Genomic DNA, 18,781 nt, shown 5'->3' with positions numbered 1-18,781 from the left:
ATTAGGGCTGCACGATTTTGAAAAAAATATCTAATTGCAATTATTTTTTACTAATATTGCGATGCGAAACGATGTGCGATATTAGAGGCAATGACCATTTTTACATCACTATTGTCATTTTCATTGAAAAACAATTTTTTTGCAGGGATCTGTACCAACAAATATGTTTTCCTAAGCCTATAGAATATGATGTGTAAGCCAGGACATCTCTGCAGCACCACAATATTTAATTTAAAATGCTATTTTGATACACATTTTGCCTTTAACAAATATTGTGCCTCCTGCGATTTGAAAATTGCAGTAGGCCATATTGTGATTTTGATAAAATTTTGATTAAGTGTGCAGCCCTATTCTAGGTGACACTGAGAGCACCCACGGGGATGTTCTGAGTATATGGGAATATTTTCTGTTTTACAACTGACAACACTACAATAGAATAAAGCTCATTTGGGTATAAAAAAGAAAACAAACATTCTGTGAGTTCACAAAATCAGTCTCCTATTCATTGTCTATGGAGCTCCAGACTTTATACCCTATGACATCACAAATTTGAGACTTACTTCTCTGGTTCCTGGCTTTGAGAGAGAGAGGAGCCCATGTTCACAAATATTGATTGAACTTTCCTCGGCCATGGAAATAACATATTGAAATTCTTAATTTAGGTGGTGTTCCCCTTTAAGACAACGCTTTCCCCTCAAACAGGGGAAACAAGTCTGCTGTGTTTCCTGACATGAGGTATGTTCAGCAAACTCACTTTGAAATACAGGCTTGACCAACATTTTCTGACATAGATTACGCACACACATCTGCTCACGCCTGCATAACACAATAATCTTACAACTTTGAATGAACTGAACTCACTGCAGTTAAAGGGACAGTTCGGGTGTTTTGAAGTGGAGTTGTATGAGGTACTTATTCATAGTCAGTGTATTACCTACAGTAGATGACGGTCAGCACGCCCCCTGCTTGGAGAAGCAGACAAGATTTACCGCACAGAATCAAAGCAGGACGGGGGCAGCAGCAAAACGAATTTTAGCCACCTAAAGAAAGGCCAACCTAAAAAAAACTAATGTCAGATTAAGTGTACGCTATATTTAGAATGTTTTCATCGCTTTACCTTGCCGTCAGACAGCCTTTTGCAACGGGGAACTGAAGCCACTGTGTCCATCTATGCTCTCTTGAAAGCCACCAGACTCCATTTGCAAAAACCTGTAATTTTACATCACAGAACACGGGGGTTGCTGGTCTACCGCTGCCTCGATTGGTTAGTACTGTACAGCTGTCTCAAGGCAAGTAAAATATTCTAAATATAGCGTACACTTCAACTGATATGGATTTTTTTAGGTGGGCCTTTCTTTTAGGTGTCTAAAATATGTTTTGCTGCCGGCCCCGTCCACAGCAGTACATTGCTTTGGTTCTGTGCCGGTGACTCCTTTCTGCTTCTCTATACTGAGGGTGTGCCGACCGTCATCTACTGTAGGTAAGACACTGACTATGGATAAGCACCTCATACAACCCCACTTCAAAACACTCAAACTATCCCTTTAAGTACACAAAACTGAAGGGCGATCATCTTTCAGGTTGTTTAATCGTTTCATCAGTTCACACACAGTCCAAAATAAGGCACAAACACAATGAATGACAGTGGTTACTTTAGCAGTAGATAAACAACAGACTTGTTTGGGTGTGGTGAAACAGGAGGCCGGTCTAGTTTAGCCTCACCTTGTGTACACGTCTTGTGTTTGCATTCCTAGGAAAGAGGCTTCAGTGGTTTTATTGTCATGACGCCTGAGCTGCTGAACTTGCCGGGCGGTCCTTTTTCTGCCCGCCCATAATCCTGCTTCCTTGTTTGCTTTATAAAAGACTGCTTGCTTATGCTAATGTACAACTTGTAAAGGCTCAGGTGGCACAGAGATGAATCCCATCAGTACAGCTGACACTTTAGCTGCCGGCTTTAAAATGGGATGCCACAACATTTAAAGAGGACCTATTATGCTCATTTTCAGGTGCATACTTGTATTTTAGGTTTCTACTAGAATATGTTTACATGCTTTAATGTTCAATTTATTTTTTATTTTTGTCATACCGGCTGTGCTGCAGCACCTCTTTTCATTCTCTGTCTGAAACGCTCTGGTTGAACTCCTGCATCCCACCAAAGAGCCCAGTCTGCTCTGATTTGTCAGCTGGCCCACTCTGTTGTGATTGGTCAACCGAACCAAACTGTTCTGACTCCGCTCCAGCTCCGCTCTATAGCTTTGTTTGAGGAAACTAGCCGCTATGAAGGTATTATGCAAAAGTGTTACTTGGTGACATCACCACGTTATGGAAGAAAAGGCAGGAAATCAAGCAAGGCATTTCAGGCAGTTCAGGAGCAGTGTTTCTGTGGGGAAGAGGACTTCCCTTTGGCATGCACTTTGGGCTTTGTAACTTTGCAGACCTTTTAGGGCGTTTTCATATTAAGTACGATTGATTCGTACCGTGCCCAAGTACGATTGCCCCCCTCTCCACTCCCCCACCGCTCAGTTTTCACATTAGTAATGTTGGTCCGTACCCGAGTACACTTGCGTCATCATCCACATGTATTTTTTTATGTTGAGATCAGCTCTACGTAGCGCAGCATCGTAAAACACTTCATTCAAACTTCATAGAAACAAAATAAAACTCACCAAAACCGTCGTCGTTAGTCTTTCCAACAATCATCAACTCTGGATTGGTCAAAATAAACCCTTATTTCACAGAGTTTGATGTGAAAATATGCCGACTCTACACCCTGTTTACCCCCGTTGTGTGTCTCTCTCTCTCTCTGTCCGCTAAGCCGTTCTTTGGAGGCAGAGCATTAAATTAGCTAAATAAAATAATAAACTCCCGATTCAATATTTAAATTTTTAAGTATTGCGATTCTACAAGTATCGCGATTTGATATCACAATTTATTGTGATTTTTGTTTGTAACACTAGACCATGTGAACATCTATTTCAAAATCATAAGAAAAAAAAATCGTAAGAGACAGGCGGCCCTTTCAAAACTACTTGCTGACTGCTAACGTTACTAGCATTAAACAGCATTCCACTTCCGTGTTTTGGTACGGTTGGCTTTCACACCTGATGCGAACCGTACTCGAGTGCACCTTTTCAGGTGGACTCGAGTATGAACTGTGCCCGAGTGCGGTACGCAGCGTTCACACTAATCAAACAAACTGGCATCAAGTGTACTCGGATTTAGGCCCGGATCCCTGATATGAAAGCACCCTTACATGCATAAAAACGATATAACACAATAAAGGAAAAGGGGAAAAAGCAAAATAGGTCCTCTTTTAATTTGATGAAAAAGTTATGAGCAGTAATGAGAGTTAAAAGTCAGAACTTATATTCCAATTAAACCTGTCAGAGTAGGAAATCCCTTATCCTGCTTTGGACCGTGCTACTTGATGATAAAGAGTTAAAATGTCTTCTGTCTGCTGCACTCTTTGAAGCGTCCTTTTGTACTTTCACACTTCAGTGGTTTACCCTCCTTCCATGGTTGTTATTGCTTCTGTCGTCTTCCATTGCTTTTTCAAGCCAGTCTCTCTCCTGTTCTGACTCAGAGTCACTGGCTTCACTTGCATCAGCCGCCAAAAGGCGAGAATAGTTAATCCTGCGCTGGCGGGGGGCTTTCCACTGGAGCAGAGGCAGACACACACACCACACCGTCACAACCGCTGCCGCTCCTCGGAACAGCCATGCCAGCCCAAACCTCTGGACCACGAACCCTCCGGCAAAGCTCCCCAGCCCGCTCCCCAGGTGCAGAGAAAGAGCACTGTAGACCCTCGTCACGCTCCTCTCCGCTCCGGGCGTAGTGACCTCCTCGCACTGGACCTTCACAGCCCACCAGAGGGCCCCGCTGCTGAAACAGCTCAACACCTGAGCGGGCAGCGCCGCCCACGGTCCCCAGAGGAAGGAGTAATAGAAGCACTGCAACCCGAGACTCGCAGCCGCCACGGCGAGCATCCTTCCCGGGCTGAGCAGCTTGGACACCCGGCCGGCCAGCAGAATCGGGAAGGCGGCCTGCGAGAGCAGAGCGAGGGCCAGAGACAGCCCCATGTGCAGCTCGCCACTCCCGTGATCCTGCATCTGCCACAGGAGGAAGTTATCCACGGCCGAGCCCGCTGCCCCGACCAGCAGGGTGGTGACGGCGCACAGCAGAGCGCGGGGGGAGCCGCGCACCAGCTGCACGGCCTTGAGGAGCCCGTTGGCTCGATCTCGCTTCTTGTTCAGGTAGAGAGGGAGGTAGGCCGCCACGGGCAGGGTCAGAGCCGCCAGAGCGGTGTAGCAGTAGAAATGCGCCGCGCTCCTGGGGATCTGACCAGCTATTAGACAACGTAACTGGCTGACCAGCAAACCCGCTCCTCCGACGCCACATGCCGCTCCGAGTAAACCCCACACCCTGGTGCCGCTGTAGCGGTCCGCAGCATCCGCGAAGTCTAGATACTCGTACAGGCCGTCGTCTGCCGTCCACTCCAGAGGGGCTGACATCGCCTCCCACGCCGACACAATGATGAGGATCAAGAAGAAGAGCTGGTGTTGAGTGTCCATCGCCTTCAGGCTGCCCAGAAATTCATAACGGCCCTCTTTCCCCTCTTCCTCTCTTATCTCTTCCCCTTCTTCGGACCTCTTGTTCCTCGCTGGAGCCGCCAAAGAGCTGGCCTTTGGTTCTCCAGCACTGTCGTGAGCCGCCGCTGATACACTCTCTTGTGATGGCGGAGGATGGGATGTGTCATGCTGATCGAGCGCAGATTTGCTCGTCGAAACAGGAGCAGATTTCGTATCAGCGAGCGTCTTTGCAGGTAAAGTTACACCAGACTGAGAAACAGGAGTTGCGCTGATATTAGTTCTAGCTGACGATGCTGAAGGTGCAACGCTGCTCCTGAGCAGGTCACCGCCGCTCAGATCAGACACGTTACAGGTCTGCGTGTGCACATCTGTGGGCGGGATGAGCAGCAGAACCAGAGCCGCCGCCGCAGAACACACGAGAGAGACGTTTATCACCGCTCGCCTCTTGTCGTAGTGTTTGGAGAGCAGGCTCGCCACGGGGCTCCAGACCAGCGCTACGAGGTGCTTGGTGCCCATGACGACGCCCGTCATGGCGGCAGTCAGGCCCAGCTGTCTGAAGTACAGGGTGAGGAAGGGGAGGAGGCAGGCGCTAGCGCAGGAGCACAGGAAGTTGAAGGCTCCGGCCAGAGCGAGGGCTCGCCTGACGTCTATCTGCTTGTTCCTCTTCATGATTGGCAGCTCACGGTCTCTGCTGACGGGTTTCACATGGAGCAACTGTTGGGTCGAAACTGGGAGACAGACAGAGAGATGAGAAATACTACAGTAAACACAGCACAACAACTTATTTGCTTTCAATAACCATCTGATACAAAGCTCTTCATTTTCAGTTTACAGGCTCTTACGAGGGCTACAATTATTTTCATCATTAATGAACGTGCTGATTATTTTCGGATTAATCAAAAAATTTAAAAAGTGAAAAAATGAAAAATTAATCGATTATCAAATTAGTTGCAGTCATACAATACATTTTGGTGATTTCTGCTTGTACATAGCTTGATATATATATATATATATATTTGTTTTTTTTAATTCATCTTTATAATATATATACAGTATACACATACATACATACATACACATATATAAATATACATACAGTATGTATATACACACATACATATATATATAAATATACATATATATATATATACACAGGCACACACATACATATATATAAATATACATATATACACACACATATATTTATATTTATGTATATATACTGGAAAAACAAAGTTCGGAAACTTGTGTTTGGTGGATTATTTCTCTGTTGTTACAATGCTAATTAGCATTGTATTTAACATCGTTGGAAAGCCTGTTTATTTACCTTCGCAATGATGTCCAACTTGTAAGGATCATGCATTTGTGGGATGAGCAGCACAGCTGATTATGTGGGTAGCGCCCAAGAAACATTTGCCAAAATGCTCTGCCAATGGTAAACAGTGTATTCTCATAAGGCTACCAGGAAGCCTGCAATGACTGCCCTTCACCGTCAGGCCCGTTTGCGCTGGTGTCAACAACACAGACAATGGAACCTGAACATGTGGGGGAATGTCGTGTTCAGTGATGAGTCCAGGTTCTGTCTGCCAAAGTTGGATGGCAGGGTCAAAGTATGGAGATGACGTGGAGAATGCTCTGCTGATTGTTGCACCGATGGAGTAACAGCTTTTGGTGGGGGCAGTGTCATGGTGTGGGGCGGCATCTCCCTCACTGGCAAAACAAGGCTTGTCATCATTGAAGGCCATGTCAATGCAGTGCGATATCGGGATGAGATTCTGCAGCTAGTGGCGATCCCATATCTCCACAATCTGGCACCTAACTTCCTCCTCCAAGGAACAACGCTCACCCCCACAGAGCCAGGGTTATCACAGACTACCTCCACAATGTGGGAGTAGAGAGAATGGAACGGCCTGCCAAGAGTCCACACCTCAACCCAATTCAACACTTGTGGGATCAGCTTGGGCGTGCTGTACGTGTTAGAGTGACCGACACAACCTCGTTGGCTGACCTGCAACGAATCCTGGTTGAGGAATGGAACGCCATCCCACAGCAACGTGTGACCAGGTTGGTGACCAGCATGAGGAGGAGGTGCCAGGCTGTTGTGGCTGCGTATGGATCTTCCACCCGCTACTGAGGCTCCTGACGGTGGATTAAATGAATAAAGTGTAAAATAGTCAATATGTCTTGTTTGTTCCTTGTTACTGATAGAGAGTTCAATCATCCAATCCACCAAACAACTCAAAACAAGAGTCAACACCAACAGGAGAATACACTGTTTACCATTGACAGAGCATTTTGGCAAATTTTTGTTGGGCGCTACCCACATAATCAGCTGTACTGCTCATCCCACAAATGCATGATCCTTACAAGTTGGACATCATTGCGAAGGTAAATAAACAGGCTTTCCAACCATGTAAAATACAATGACCATTAGCATTGTAACAACAGAGAAATAATCGACCAAACACAAGTTTCCGAACTTTGTTTTTCCAGTTTATATAAATATACAAATATATACATGCGCACACACATACATATATAAATATACATATATACACACACCCACACACACACGCACACACACACATACATATATAAATATATACACACACATACATATATAATATACATATACACACACACACATATAAATATACATATATAATATACAAATACACACACACACACACACATATATAAATATACATATATAATATACATATATATACACACACTCACACACATACATATATAAATATACATATATAATATGCATATATACACAAACACATATATTTATATCTATATATATATGATTTTAGATGTGATTTGTGCTTCAAGTTTCAAATAACTTGTAAGCTTGTATGGATATACCCTATATAGACTACAGTATATAACCCGACAGTACAGTATATATGTTAATAAATAAATAAATGCACATATGTCAAATAGTGTATGTGTTTCAGACTTAAAGTCCATTGAATTGAGTGTTTTGTGACTGGTACTGCCACCTTGCTTAGTTTTTTCTTTGATTTTGGTGAATTCAACAGAAGAGTTTCACTTTAATAATGAGCGTCTTGAGGGAAAAGATAAACCGTGTTAATCTTTGTATTAAAGACGCAGATGAAAGCAGGAACAAGGAACTTGTCGGTCAGTAACTCCTGAGAGGCTGAATGTGGATGCACCTGTTTCCTGCAGGACATGAGGATGTGGAGACTATAGTCCACGTCACGTCAAGTTAGTAAGATAAGAAAATAAAAGTGAAACATTTACCTTTTCACCTCTGCCTGCCTCGCACAAACTTCTTTAAACTTTCCTACCGGTCATCTTCCACCTCCAACTCCCGCATTACATCCACCTTTCGGTCTCTTTAGTTTTTTATGCAGCGAGCAGCACCTGTTACCGTCTGGACGGTGAGCGACACTCCCACCTGGTACTAAGGTTTCACCTGACAGAGACTCACATGACTTCAGCGCCTCCTGACGGTGCGGTGGAGACTGTGCATCACAGAGGGGATCAGTTTATATCTATATCATTATTGTGCCTTGATCTCAGAAATAAATAAATAAGTAAGTAAGTAAATAAATAAATAAATAATAGAAAGTAAAAAATAAAAAATAAAAAATAAATGAATAAAAAAATAAATTGATAAATAAATAATAGAAAGTATAAAAAATAAAAAATAAATAATAATAATAATAATAATAATGATGATCAAATTAATTAAATTAAATTAAAGATGAACGAATAATAAATAAATAAATAAATATAGAGTTCATTTACCACATTTCCGAATTCAGCACACGTCATAAATTCATGTCACGTGGTTTTCATCCTTATATTTGTTCCTTCATTACAAACAGAGAACTTGTAACAGTCAAAGGGACTGTTTGTAAGATTCAGAAATGCTTGTTAACAGCGACACCTGTGGCCGTTAAGTCAACGAGTGTCAGCGTCCTGTGCTCGCTCTACATAGACATGAACGAGCATCGCTCAAAACAGTGAGGCGACACACGTCAGCTAAAACCACAATATCACTCTATATTTCACCTGCTTGGCAGTAATGTTAGCTGACCAGACGAAGGTCTCTCCATGAATCAATGCTGATCCTAGTGTTGGCTTTTCCTGCTTCAGCCTCCCAAACGCGGCCGGAGGGAACAGGGGACACACCGGAGTTTTGGTCAGAGACGATAACGTTTCTCGCTGCGGAGCCCCGTCACTTCACAAGACACGGGAAACCTCTGTTGGTCTGGAGGAGCTGCAGCATTTATATCTGCACAAACGTCCACTGTACATTCACTAGATTTTCTCAAAGCTAAACTAATCTTCTGCAGTGTGTAGTGTGCGCACATGCACGTGAGGTGGAGCGAAATAGCGAGAACGAGCGCGGTGTGTGAGTGAAGGCAGGCAGAGGAGCAGAGACTCCGGCCCTGGAGACCAAAGCTACGGTCTCCCCCGCGTCCTCCGACCACGGCCAGCACTGTTTAACAGACGGGCTTCACTAGATATTACTTTGAGGTTTTGGTGCTTCCGTGTAGTTTGTGTTGGAGTCTGAACAGCGTAGCCACACACGAGCGCGCATGGGACACCGACCCGGATTGATTTATACGTGTAAGAAGTTACAAACAGTCCCTTTAATGTGTCATTTTAATGAACTTATAACAACATATACAATCCCCTATGAGCAGCATTACAAGAACAATTTAATTACTACGGGCTAATAAAATGTAATAAAATAAAGGTAACACTTTATAATAAGGCTTCAAAACACACAGACTTAAACAATGCGACAAATGAATGACTTCCAATGATTTAATCAGTGGTAGACGAAATATTGCAGCAAAATGTACTTGAAGTGTCAAAAGGCCCCAAACAGAGTTTTGTATATACAATATATTATTGAAACATTATGACTATACAGATGCATTTGAGTGTTGTCAAGGGGTATATCATTTGAACAACTGCATATAGAGTTTAATCTATAACAGTGCATCATATTCTATAAACTATATCATATATTTTACATTATTTAACGTTAAAGCCAAAACGGACAAGAATTCAAAAGTGCTCAGAATCACCAACATTTAAACGTCTACAGTGTCATGACAAAATGAGTGAAACTCCATATACTGATGAAGACAGTTGAAAGCTTAAACTAGTAAGTGATCTGACCTTGGGCTAAGATTGTGTGTAAGTCCATGTAAAATCATAATTTCAAAACTAGTAACTATACAGTAACTGTGAAATAAATGTAGTGGAGTATAAAGTGCAATATTCCCCTGTGACATGTAGAAGTATAAAGCATGAAATGGAAATACTATGTGTATAAATACCTCTAAATTGTACTTAAAACAGTACTAGATTAAATGTAGTTAGCTAGAGATTTAATGTGCAAATTAATGCAGGATTTATCATGAATTTTCTGTTGCTCACCATCAAGAAATGATCAAGTCACTACTATGAGTTTAAGTGATGAGTTCACACTTAATGGATCATTAGTTTATGCATGTTAACTCACAGTTACTTCAAACATTGATATGCATGCCACCAAATTAGCTGGAGCACAGAAAAAGGGGAATTTCAAACTGGTCAAACTGCATCCAATCATCATGACTCACGCAACAGTTATGCATTACTTAAACATGTGTTATGTTTTTTGTATTATAAATAGTTATCATAATCAAAAAGTATCTTAAGGACTTAACATTTGCCAATAACAACAACAATAATAAAGGCATTTTGTTAATAGAATTAAATAGAAAAAAAACTGTTGGTGTTTTTAGTATTTATAAGCAGTATATAAACATTTGATAACACTTTGTAACACAAAATGTGGTGTTAATAGATCATTATGTACAGCAGTATGAATTATCTGTACACATGAAGTGTCAGACAGCTCATGTCCCTCAGAGGGTCACACCAGTGAAGGTGTTGATCGGCAGCGACAGGACTTTGTCCAGATACTTGCTAAGCAGCAGCTCTCGCTCCTGGCTGACACTGAATTTGGACTTGGCGCTGCATCTTGGGTCTAAGCACGGAGAAATTTCGACCCTGTAAAGGAATAACATTACATTATCCCTTTCAATTTGCCCAACAGTGTAGACAAAATGTGAAACAGAAATGTTGTAGTGTCGTAAATGACCTTTGAACATCGGTGTATGTCCTGCGGGAGTCCTTGTCCAGACACACGGAGAGTGTTCGATCCTCCAGTGTCCTAATGGTGATGCTCTGGGTTTTGATCGTCTATGATCAAAACAGAAAGGCGTTAGAAAACTTACAATTTGAATTAAAGGTTCAGTTACAATACTAAAAGTAGTAGCCTAATAATGATTAAAAAAAAAAAACTAATTTGCCTATATTCCTAAGTAGAAGTAAATAACTTCTTACTGTGTTGTATCCTTTGTTGACACTGTCAAACTTGACAGAAAGGTGATCCTTGCCTACAAAAAGTGACAAGGATTATTCATTGCATTCCTTGCATTGATATACATCTGTCAACTAAATATAAATACAAAAGGTTAACCTGATGTTACAGCTGCCGGCTCTGATGTAATCACCACGCCACACGTCATGGGTGCCTCTCCCTTTACAACTTCTCGTTTGCTTAAAGAGATCTGTAGAGGATATGATAGTTAGCCTAGATCCTGCTGTTGATGCTAATGCTAAACAGAAAATATGAATAATGACTAATAATAATGAGGAATGTACCTTTTTATAACTGACTGAGATGACTGACCCAAAGACGTCCATTGACTTCTTTCGGCGCAATTTGGGCTCCTCTGTCAAAGACAACACCTCACTTTAAGTAAAGGTTAGCACAGTCGTGGCAGTATCCACACACAGAAAGAGATTCAGAAACATACTTGAGAACTTTTCTTTAAGGTGTCTGAACTCTGGGATGTCTGCCTCCAGATGGGACACAAACACCTCCTCCACCACAGAACTCACATCACAGCAGTAGCGGGTCATCTAAACACATAGAGTACTTAGTGAAACCAGGAAGTGCATGTCCAACATTAATAAATCATTGGCACAATTGACAGTATCTACCAGACTCTACACTGCACTATACATTATGTTTCAACCAGTATTGGAAAAGGTATTCAAATAATTTACTTAAATCTGCACCAATTATTATTATTTATTATTTTGTTTGGCCACTAGGGGGCAGCCAAGACATTTACATACGTGTATCACCTTTTGAAGTTGTTAAGTCTTATGTCATGGAGAAACATTAGCCTTCAGTTGGAGTCGTGTTTCTATTTACCTGATAAATGTATGTCTGGTATTGACTTTCCTTTTAGCTCTGTTTTTGGTTTCCACCACCAAAAAATAACTCTTTCTTTAGCAGCTAGTTACTAACTCATTCTGTCGGCCAGGGAAGGCTTAAGGCGTAGGCCATATAGGCGGTCACCTAAGGTGTCCCTTCTGGGGGGCGTTGATCGCCCTCTTAAAGAAAAAAAAGAAAAAGAAAAATGCCGGTAGGCGCCTTTCCTCATTTCCTGTAAATCTTTTTTTACTCAGATTTTATGCATATGGTGGTATGTTCTTTGTATTCCGACAGTTTTCTTACATTTAAATTTTTTTTTAAAATCGCAATATATCGCCTTGTTTACAGTATCGCAATATATTGAATCGTAACTCCTGTATCATGATACATATTGTATTACCAGATTTCTTGCCAATAGACAGACTTACTGTGCATGTAATTAATTGTTAATGTAAAGAATAATTGATTAGGGCAGCTTTAAGTAAAATATCGACAGCACAATATACAATGTAGACGAACAACTCCATTATGCTTTTAACAAAATGTAATCCTACTGTGATAATATGGCATTCCTGCTGCTTCCATTGACATATGAAAACCCAACCTTACTCTGTGTCTTCGACATTTGCCTGCATGTAAATTTTAATATCTATACACATTACAGCATCGGCACTGTACCTTAACCGAGTAGAGCGGTAGGTTAACTGGCTGCGTCCCACAGCGAAGGTAGTAACACAGGGTGTCCAGCAGAAAGGGGTTTTGCTGTGGTGGCTCCTTTTGCTTAGAGTGCTGCAGTAGAGAGACATCACATAAGGAAGAAGGTATCAGATGAACATCCATTCTGCTGCTATTTTTTAAAGAGGACCTATCATGCTCACTTTCAGGTACATACTTCTATTTTGTGTTTCTACTAGAACATGTTTACATGCTTTAAAGGGGCTCTATGTAAGAATAAAAAATTACTTGTTAACAGTGACACCTGTGGCAGTTAAGTCGACAACAGTCAGCATTCTGTTACTCGCGCTCACGCTACGTAGACGCGAGCGAGCATTGTTCAAAACAGTGAGGCGACACACACAAGACTAAACTTGAGTGACAGCTAAAACAACAATATCAATATGTTTTCCTATGCTTGGTAGTAATGTTAGCTTAGCTGCCAATAGGAATTTTGCCAGCTCGAAGTCCGTTTTGATACCAAAACAAAGGTCCCTCCATGAATCAAAGGCCCGGCCGATGTTGATCTTAGTTTTCCTCTGACGTCGGTCACATACCTGTTTTGCAAATATGGGCTTCACTAGATACTGTAACTTTGTTTTTTGTTGTGCTTTCGTGGAGTTTGTGTTGGAGTCTGAATTGTGGTGGGGGCTGGTTGTTTTGGTTGTCTAAGAAGGTATTAACCAAATGTGTTACTTGGTGACATCACCATGTTACGGAAGAAAAGACAGGACTTAAAGCAAGGCATTTCAGGCAGTTCAGGAGCAGTGTTTCTGTGGGGGAGAGGACTTCCCTTTGGCGTGTAGCTTTGCAGACCTTTTACATTCACAAAAACCTAACTAACTAAAGGATAGGGAAAAAAGCAAAAACATATCCTCTTAAGCTATACTAGTGGCATGGGACTATGGAATGTTGGTGTTTTGCATTTTAGCATGCTACAAAAACGAACTAAGATGTTGAACGTGGTATTATACCTGCTTAACATCAGTATGTTAGCATTGTTGTTGTGAGCATGTTAGCATGCTGATGTTAGCATTTAGCTCAAAGCACTGCTATGCCTAAATACAGCTTCACAGAGCAGCTAGCATGACTGTAGACTTACCATTCCAGGCAGTTTGGCGATTGCAGCTCCCAGACTGTTGATGTTGCTGTTGTACCAAGGATCCACTCGTCCCAATAAGGAGGCAAGAGACAATCTACCTTCATTCTGACATGGGAAATGAGGAATAACAGGTGTTGCAGGGTCACATAGTCTTGTACATTTATACCAGTCAGTCAGTGTTGCTTTGAGTGTAACTCACAGGTGAACTGAGAGAAGGCTCCACATCGGTGACTGGGATGTAGTAAAACCGTAGGTTCAGTTTCTTGGTCAAAAAAAGCTTTTTTGACTCTTTTTCTCTGTTGGGAAATGAGTGTACTCATTCACAAGTGCACGCACACAATGCAAATACAGAAAAGGTTTGAGGAACATACACCACTTTGCTGTAACACTATTTGGATGAAGGTATTCATAACAAACCAGCTGCTCACCGAATCGCGTGATAAGCCCTGGTAAGTCTTCCCAGCACACGGTCGTCCCCCATTACCACTACCCGTGCTGTGTGACGTCTCATGTCTTCTTTAAGGACAGGAAACGTGTCTATCTTCCCCCTCATTAGGCTCTGTTTATCTACTGACTTCATGTTCTTAAAGGCATTTCTCCGTGTGAATGCTGTCCCAGGATTTGTGATCGGAGACTGCACTGTGTCATCACAGTCGCCCTCCTTCAGATCTCTCCCTATCCCGCTGTCGTCAGACCGAACTGAGTCCCTTTTGTCCTTCTCTTCTTCATCAACACTAGTTGAGTTAGAGCTGGGACACTTGGCTAAGTTTGCCAGCAGATTCCCTTTGGGAAAGATATATTTAGTGTACATTTTCACTGCAGCATTTGGATCTTTTATTGACAGAATTACAAATATTGTCTGATTGACTCACATAGATCCTTTTTGTCTCTCCACAAGAGGAATTTGATCTCTGGAAAGGGCATCGCAGTTCTGCACCGAGAACCATGATCTTGCTTGGTTCTTTCTGAGAAAACAGAGTAAAGGTAACATGGCAATCCTGTCACAATCTCTGCTATTACCAATCTGTGCTACAGAACACACACCTTCTTCAGAGGCAGTCAAGATCTCTCTGTATATGTGTTGTAGTTCGTTCAGATAGTTTGCACGACCACCTGCACCAAGCTTCATACTCGTCTCCACGGCTAGAACCACTTCCTGGAAATATTTCTCTACCATCTGTTCTCCTAAAGCCTGAAATACACAAAAGACACATGGTGTGATTTAAAAAGACAACGAGAAATACGGAATACAGATAAATATATAATTTATGTGAGAAATAAACTCCAACCCCAATGCAAGCATTTACCAGCAAGTCTAAGAGTCTACAAGCATGCTAGCTGCTCCACGAGACTGTACAGCAGTGCTTTGACCTACACATGCTACCATGACAACACTAACATGGCAATGTGCTCATAGTGACAATGCTAGCATGCTAATGTTCAGCAGGTATAATGTTTTCCATGTTCACTGTCTTAGTTTAGTGTGCTAAATAAAGTGCTAATATTAGCATGCAAATATTTGCTAATTGGCATTAAACAAAAAGTACAGCTGATGATGATGGGAATGTTATTTGTTTTGCAGGTGTGGGCAGCCTGGCTATGTAAACAAAGCATGGAGAAACAACACAACACACGCAGAGGGAGAGTGACGTCATTTTCCGCCCAGGTAGACGTTACTCCACTATATCTTTACATAGCAAATTGTTGCTTCTATATTAATGCTCTGGATATCGTATAGAGCACCATTAAGGGATTACAAAAGTTACTATAATTCATCACAAGGAGTACACCAATGGCTCTACCAAATTTCATGGCTATTCATCCAATAGTTGTTGAGACATTTAACAAAAATGTCCCACCACTAGAGGAAAAGTCATGGGATCACTAAAGCATAGGATCCATCTTCTGGGAACCTTGAATATTTGTAAAAAATGTTGTGCAAATCGATCAGGTAGATGTTGAGATATTTGTCAAGATAAGTGAAAAACATGACATGCTGGTGGTGTTAGATGAAAAGTAAGGGGGGTCACCAAAGTTATTAGGATTCATCCTCTGGGGACCATGAATACATGAATAGTGAACTGATCAACCAATCGACTGACTGACTGACAATACCATCCCTACAACCGCACTGCTAGCATGGCTAAAAAATATCCTTCTTACATTCTCCCTTCATAAACTTGCTCACCTCCAGAGCCTGAGCCAGTGCGGAGCTTTGGCAGGTTGTCCCCAGTCCTGTATGCAGCACACGTAACAGCACATTTTTCTGCATGGTTGATGTGTCCCTGAGATAGCTGGATGTCTCCAAGTGTGATCTTACTGCTGCTTCCATTGGAGCAGAAAACACAGCTGGGTCGGCAAGCACAAACACCCTGGAGGGAATCAGCAAACAGAGAGGAAACAGTTGTAATAAAATAGTTTAATCAGTGTTAAACTCATTTTAATACAAGTTGATTGTCATACAAATGACTCCAATACTCACTTTTCCTGCAAGTTGAAATGCTCACTCCTCAAGTTTTGCTCTGCAGTGACTCTCCTCTGATATAAGGAGCCTGTTGAGGGAAGGATTAATCTGTCAAGAGTGTTTGTTTCACAGCATTATAATGTTCTCAGCTTTCTGTAAATGTGTGCATTGATGCATGATACCTGGTGTGGTCATTTCCATCTTGATGATCCTCAGAGTGCTCAGAGCCACAGCCGAGTAAGGAGATGGTAATATCAGCAGTTTCATCAAACACTCATACACTATCTGGTACACGCTGGTAGGAATCGTGATACCTGACTGGAAAGTTAAAGAGGACCTATTATGCTCATTTTCAGGTTCATACCTGTATTTTGGGTTCCTACCAGAACATGTTTACACGCTTTAATGTTCAAAAAACGCTCTGATTGGTCAGCTGACCCACTGGTGTGATTGGTCAACTGAACCAAACTCTTCAGACTCTGCTCCAGCTCCGCTTGAACCAGCTTTGTTTGAGAGGAAGGTATTATGCAAATGTCTTACTTGGTGACATCACCACGTTACGGAATAAAAGGCGGGACTTCAAGCAAGGCGTTTCAACTTTAACTGCCTTTGGCGAGGACTTTGGGCCTTGTAACTTTGTAGACCTTTTACATGCACAAAACCCCCCCAAAAATACTGTATATAGCACACTAAAGGAAAGGGGAAAAGCATAAAAGCATAAAAGGTCCTCTTCAAGCACAAAAAAGCAAAACACTAAAACAGGAAATACAATTAATAAGGCATATTCAATTGTCTGTTGGTCTACAGTGATACACCTTTTGCCTTCTTCTGCATCTATTTACAACGGAAAATTTCCACTGTCACAGACTTTCTATGAACAATCAGTGTCACACAGGTGTGTCTTACCTGTATAACCACATAGTAGAGAGTGTGCAGCACTGGGATGGCATGCGTGTAGGTTTGTGTTTTATGAATCTGCATCATCTTGTCCAGCTCTCTGACCAGCACGCTGATTAGTGAAACACTGGAGGACGGATTGGCATCCAGCTTCTTCTGAAGACTCCATCTAAGCACTCCTGCAGAGCAGACGGACAGTAGTTTGCTTTTATATTTGACTGTGTGCACACTGCACAGCGTGTTTGCTGACTTAGCTATTAATCTTGGGGCATGTAGTCCAGTGTTGATAATTTCACTTAAAAAAAATACAAAAATAAATTAATCAAATTAAATCATCTTGATAATATAGAGAGATCTACCTCATTATAAAACCACAAAAAATAATTCATTTTACAATGCGCTAAGCTAGTCATAATTTTTTTTTGCGATTAGTGAGTTATTTTCTGTAAAATCTTAAAGAAATTGTGTGACATTTTGGGAAATAAGCTTATTCGAAGTGATTGATACCACTCTCATGTCTGTCTGTTTAATATAAGGCATAGTCTACAGCCAGGAGATGGTTAGCTTAGCTTAGCATAAACACTGGAAACGGGGGGAAACAGCTAGCCAGGCTCTGTCCAAAAGTGACAAAATCCACGAATTAAACACACAACATATAACGTGTTAATTAGTGAGTAAGTATGTTTTCTTTAGTGTATAATCACCGAAAAAAAAAGAACGTTGTGTTTTTGTTACCCAACAATGAGCCGTTTATATCTACATACGGAGCGGGTCCTCTTTACAGAGCCAGCTGCCATGTTTCTACAGTAGCCCAGAACGGACAAACCAAAAACTGGCTCTAGATAGGGCCATTCATGTTTTCAGGTTTTCGCGTCGGCCACCGTAGTTCTCCTACACGCTTGGCACATGGGAGTGGTGGCAGTTGGTTGCAATCTGCAACCACACCGCTAGATGCCGCCAAATCCTACACACTGCACCTTTAAGTGCCTTATATTCCCTCAGTTGTAGCTACCTTTGTGTGAAGCACTGTGGCTGCTCATCTCTTTGAGAAGAGCCTGGACGCTGTTGTGCAGGCTGGACTCCACAGCCGAGAGAGCCATATGAGCTAAAAAATGAAAATCATACATGTTATTGTTATAATAACAACGTCAAGTTTCCACTACTCCAAGTTTTAAACAGCTAAACAAGTTAGGCCCACAATAATTTCAAACAGTCAGAGGAAATGGAAACACTTACCGGGAGGATCAACCATCTTTTCCTGCTCTTCAGAATCTCAGGATAGTTGTAATTTCAGCAACACATGCTCCCAACCAGAGCACACCAGGAAAACTGTAAGAAATTCTGCCGTATTCACTTTCAACACATTCTAGTCTGTCATGCCAACAACTTGATTGCATTTCTCACTAAAACTGAACAAAGGTTGAATTGTATCTGCAGCCCGAAAGCTGAGAAAACTGTAACTGATCTGCACAAGTTTAAGACAGACAATAGAAACGTTAGCTGATACATACTGAACTATAAAAACACTATGAAAGAATCTGACTATGAGACACCAATCAAATGAAACACAAGCACACTGTGTGCAGTAATCCAGATCTTACCATTGTAGCTCCTATCTTTATAAAATGTGCTCCACTGCTGCTGCTACCTTTGAGTGAAGTGATGTGTTACTGGCAGGTATTGTTTATTGTGTGAGTGAGAAATGGGTGTGAGCGACTCGTAGGTAGGAGGAAGTTAAGGAAAAA

At 41.8% G+C, this 18,781-nt stretch overlaps 2 protein-coding genes across 2 annotated transcripts; both read right to left on the bottom strand.

The window, feature by feature from the left end:
- Window positions 1–3,291: 3,291 nt before the first annotated feature.
- mfsd6l (major facilitator superfamily domain containing 6-like) lies at window positions 3,292–8,038 on the bottom strand. The gene is made up of 2 exons (XM_037791119.1): window positions 7,863–8,038; window positions 3,292–5,317 (listed from the first exon to the last, which is right to left on the bottom strand). Exon 2 carries the CDS (start codon window positions 5,256–5,258, stop codon window positions 3,495–3,497), a length of 1,764 nt encoding a protein of 587 aa, XP_037647047.1. The 5' UTR covers window positions 5,259–5,317; window positions 7,863–8,038; the 3' UTR covers window positions 3,292–3,494.
- A 1,203-nt stretch (window positions 8,039–9,241) lies between these two features.
- On the bottom strand, window positions 9,242–18,703 carry pik3r6b (phosphoinositide-3-kinase, regulatory subunit 6b). Its single transcript, XM_037793015.1, has 19 exons — window positions 18,638–18,703; window positions 18,273–18,365; window positions 18,049–18,141; window positions 17,046–17,215; window positions 16,322–16,457; window positions 16,158–16,227; window positions 15,864–16,047; window positions 14,720–14,867; window positions 14,548–14,640; window positions 14,104–14,458; window positions 13,875–13,971; window positions 13,676–13,780; window positions 12,538–12,648; window positions 11,453–11,558; window positions 11,298–11,368; window positions 11,113–11,203; window positions 10,977–11,029; window positions 10,732–10,832; window positions 9,242–10,640 (listed from the first exon to the last, which is right to left on the bottom strand). Exons 2-19 carry the CDS (start codon window positions 18,286–18,288, stop codon window positions 10,496–10,498), a joined length of 2,145 nt encoding a protein of 714 aa, XP_037648943.1. The 5' UTR covers window positions 18,289–18,365; window positions 18,638–18,703; the 3' UTR covers window positions 9,242–10,495.
- Window positions 18,704–18,781: the final 78 nt, after the last annotated feature.

Source organism: Sebastes umbrosus, chromosome 14 (genome assembly GCF_015220745.1).
Source record: "Sebastes umbrosus isolate fSebUmb1 chromosome 14, fSebUmb1.pri, whole genome shotgun sequence".
NCBI classification, from domain to species: Eukaryota; Metazoa; Chordata; class Actinopteri; order Perciformes; family Sebastidae; genus Sebastes; species Sebastes umbrosus.
Note: the sequence above shows the minus strand (reverse complement) of the source record. Positions and strands in the feature narration are given on the sequence as shown.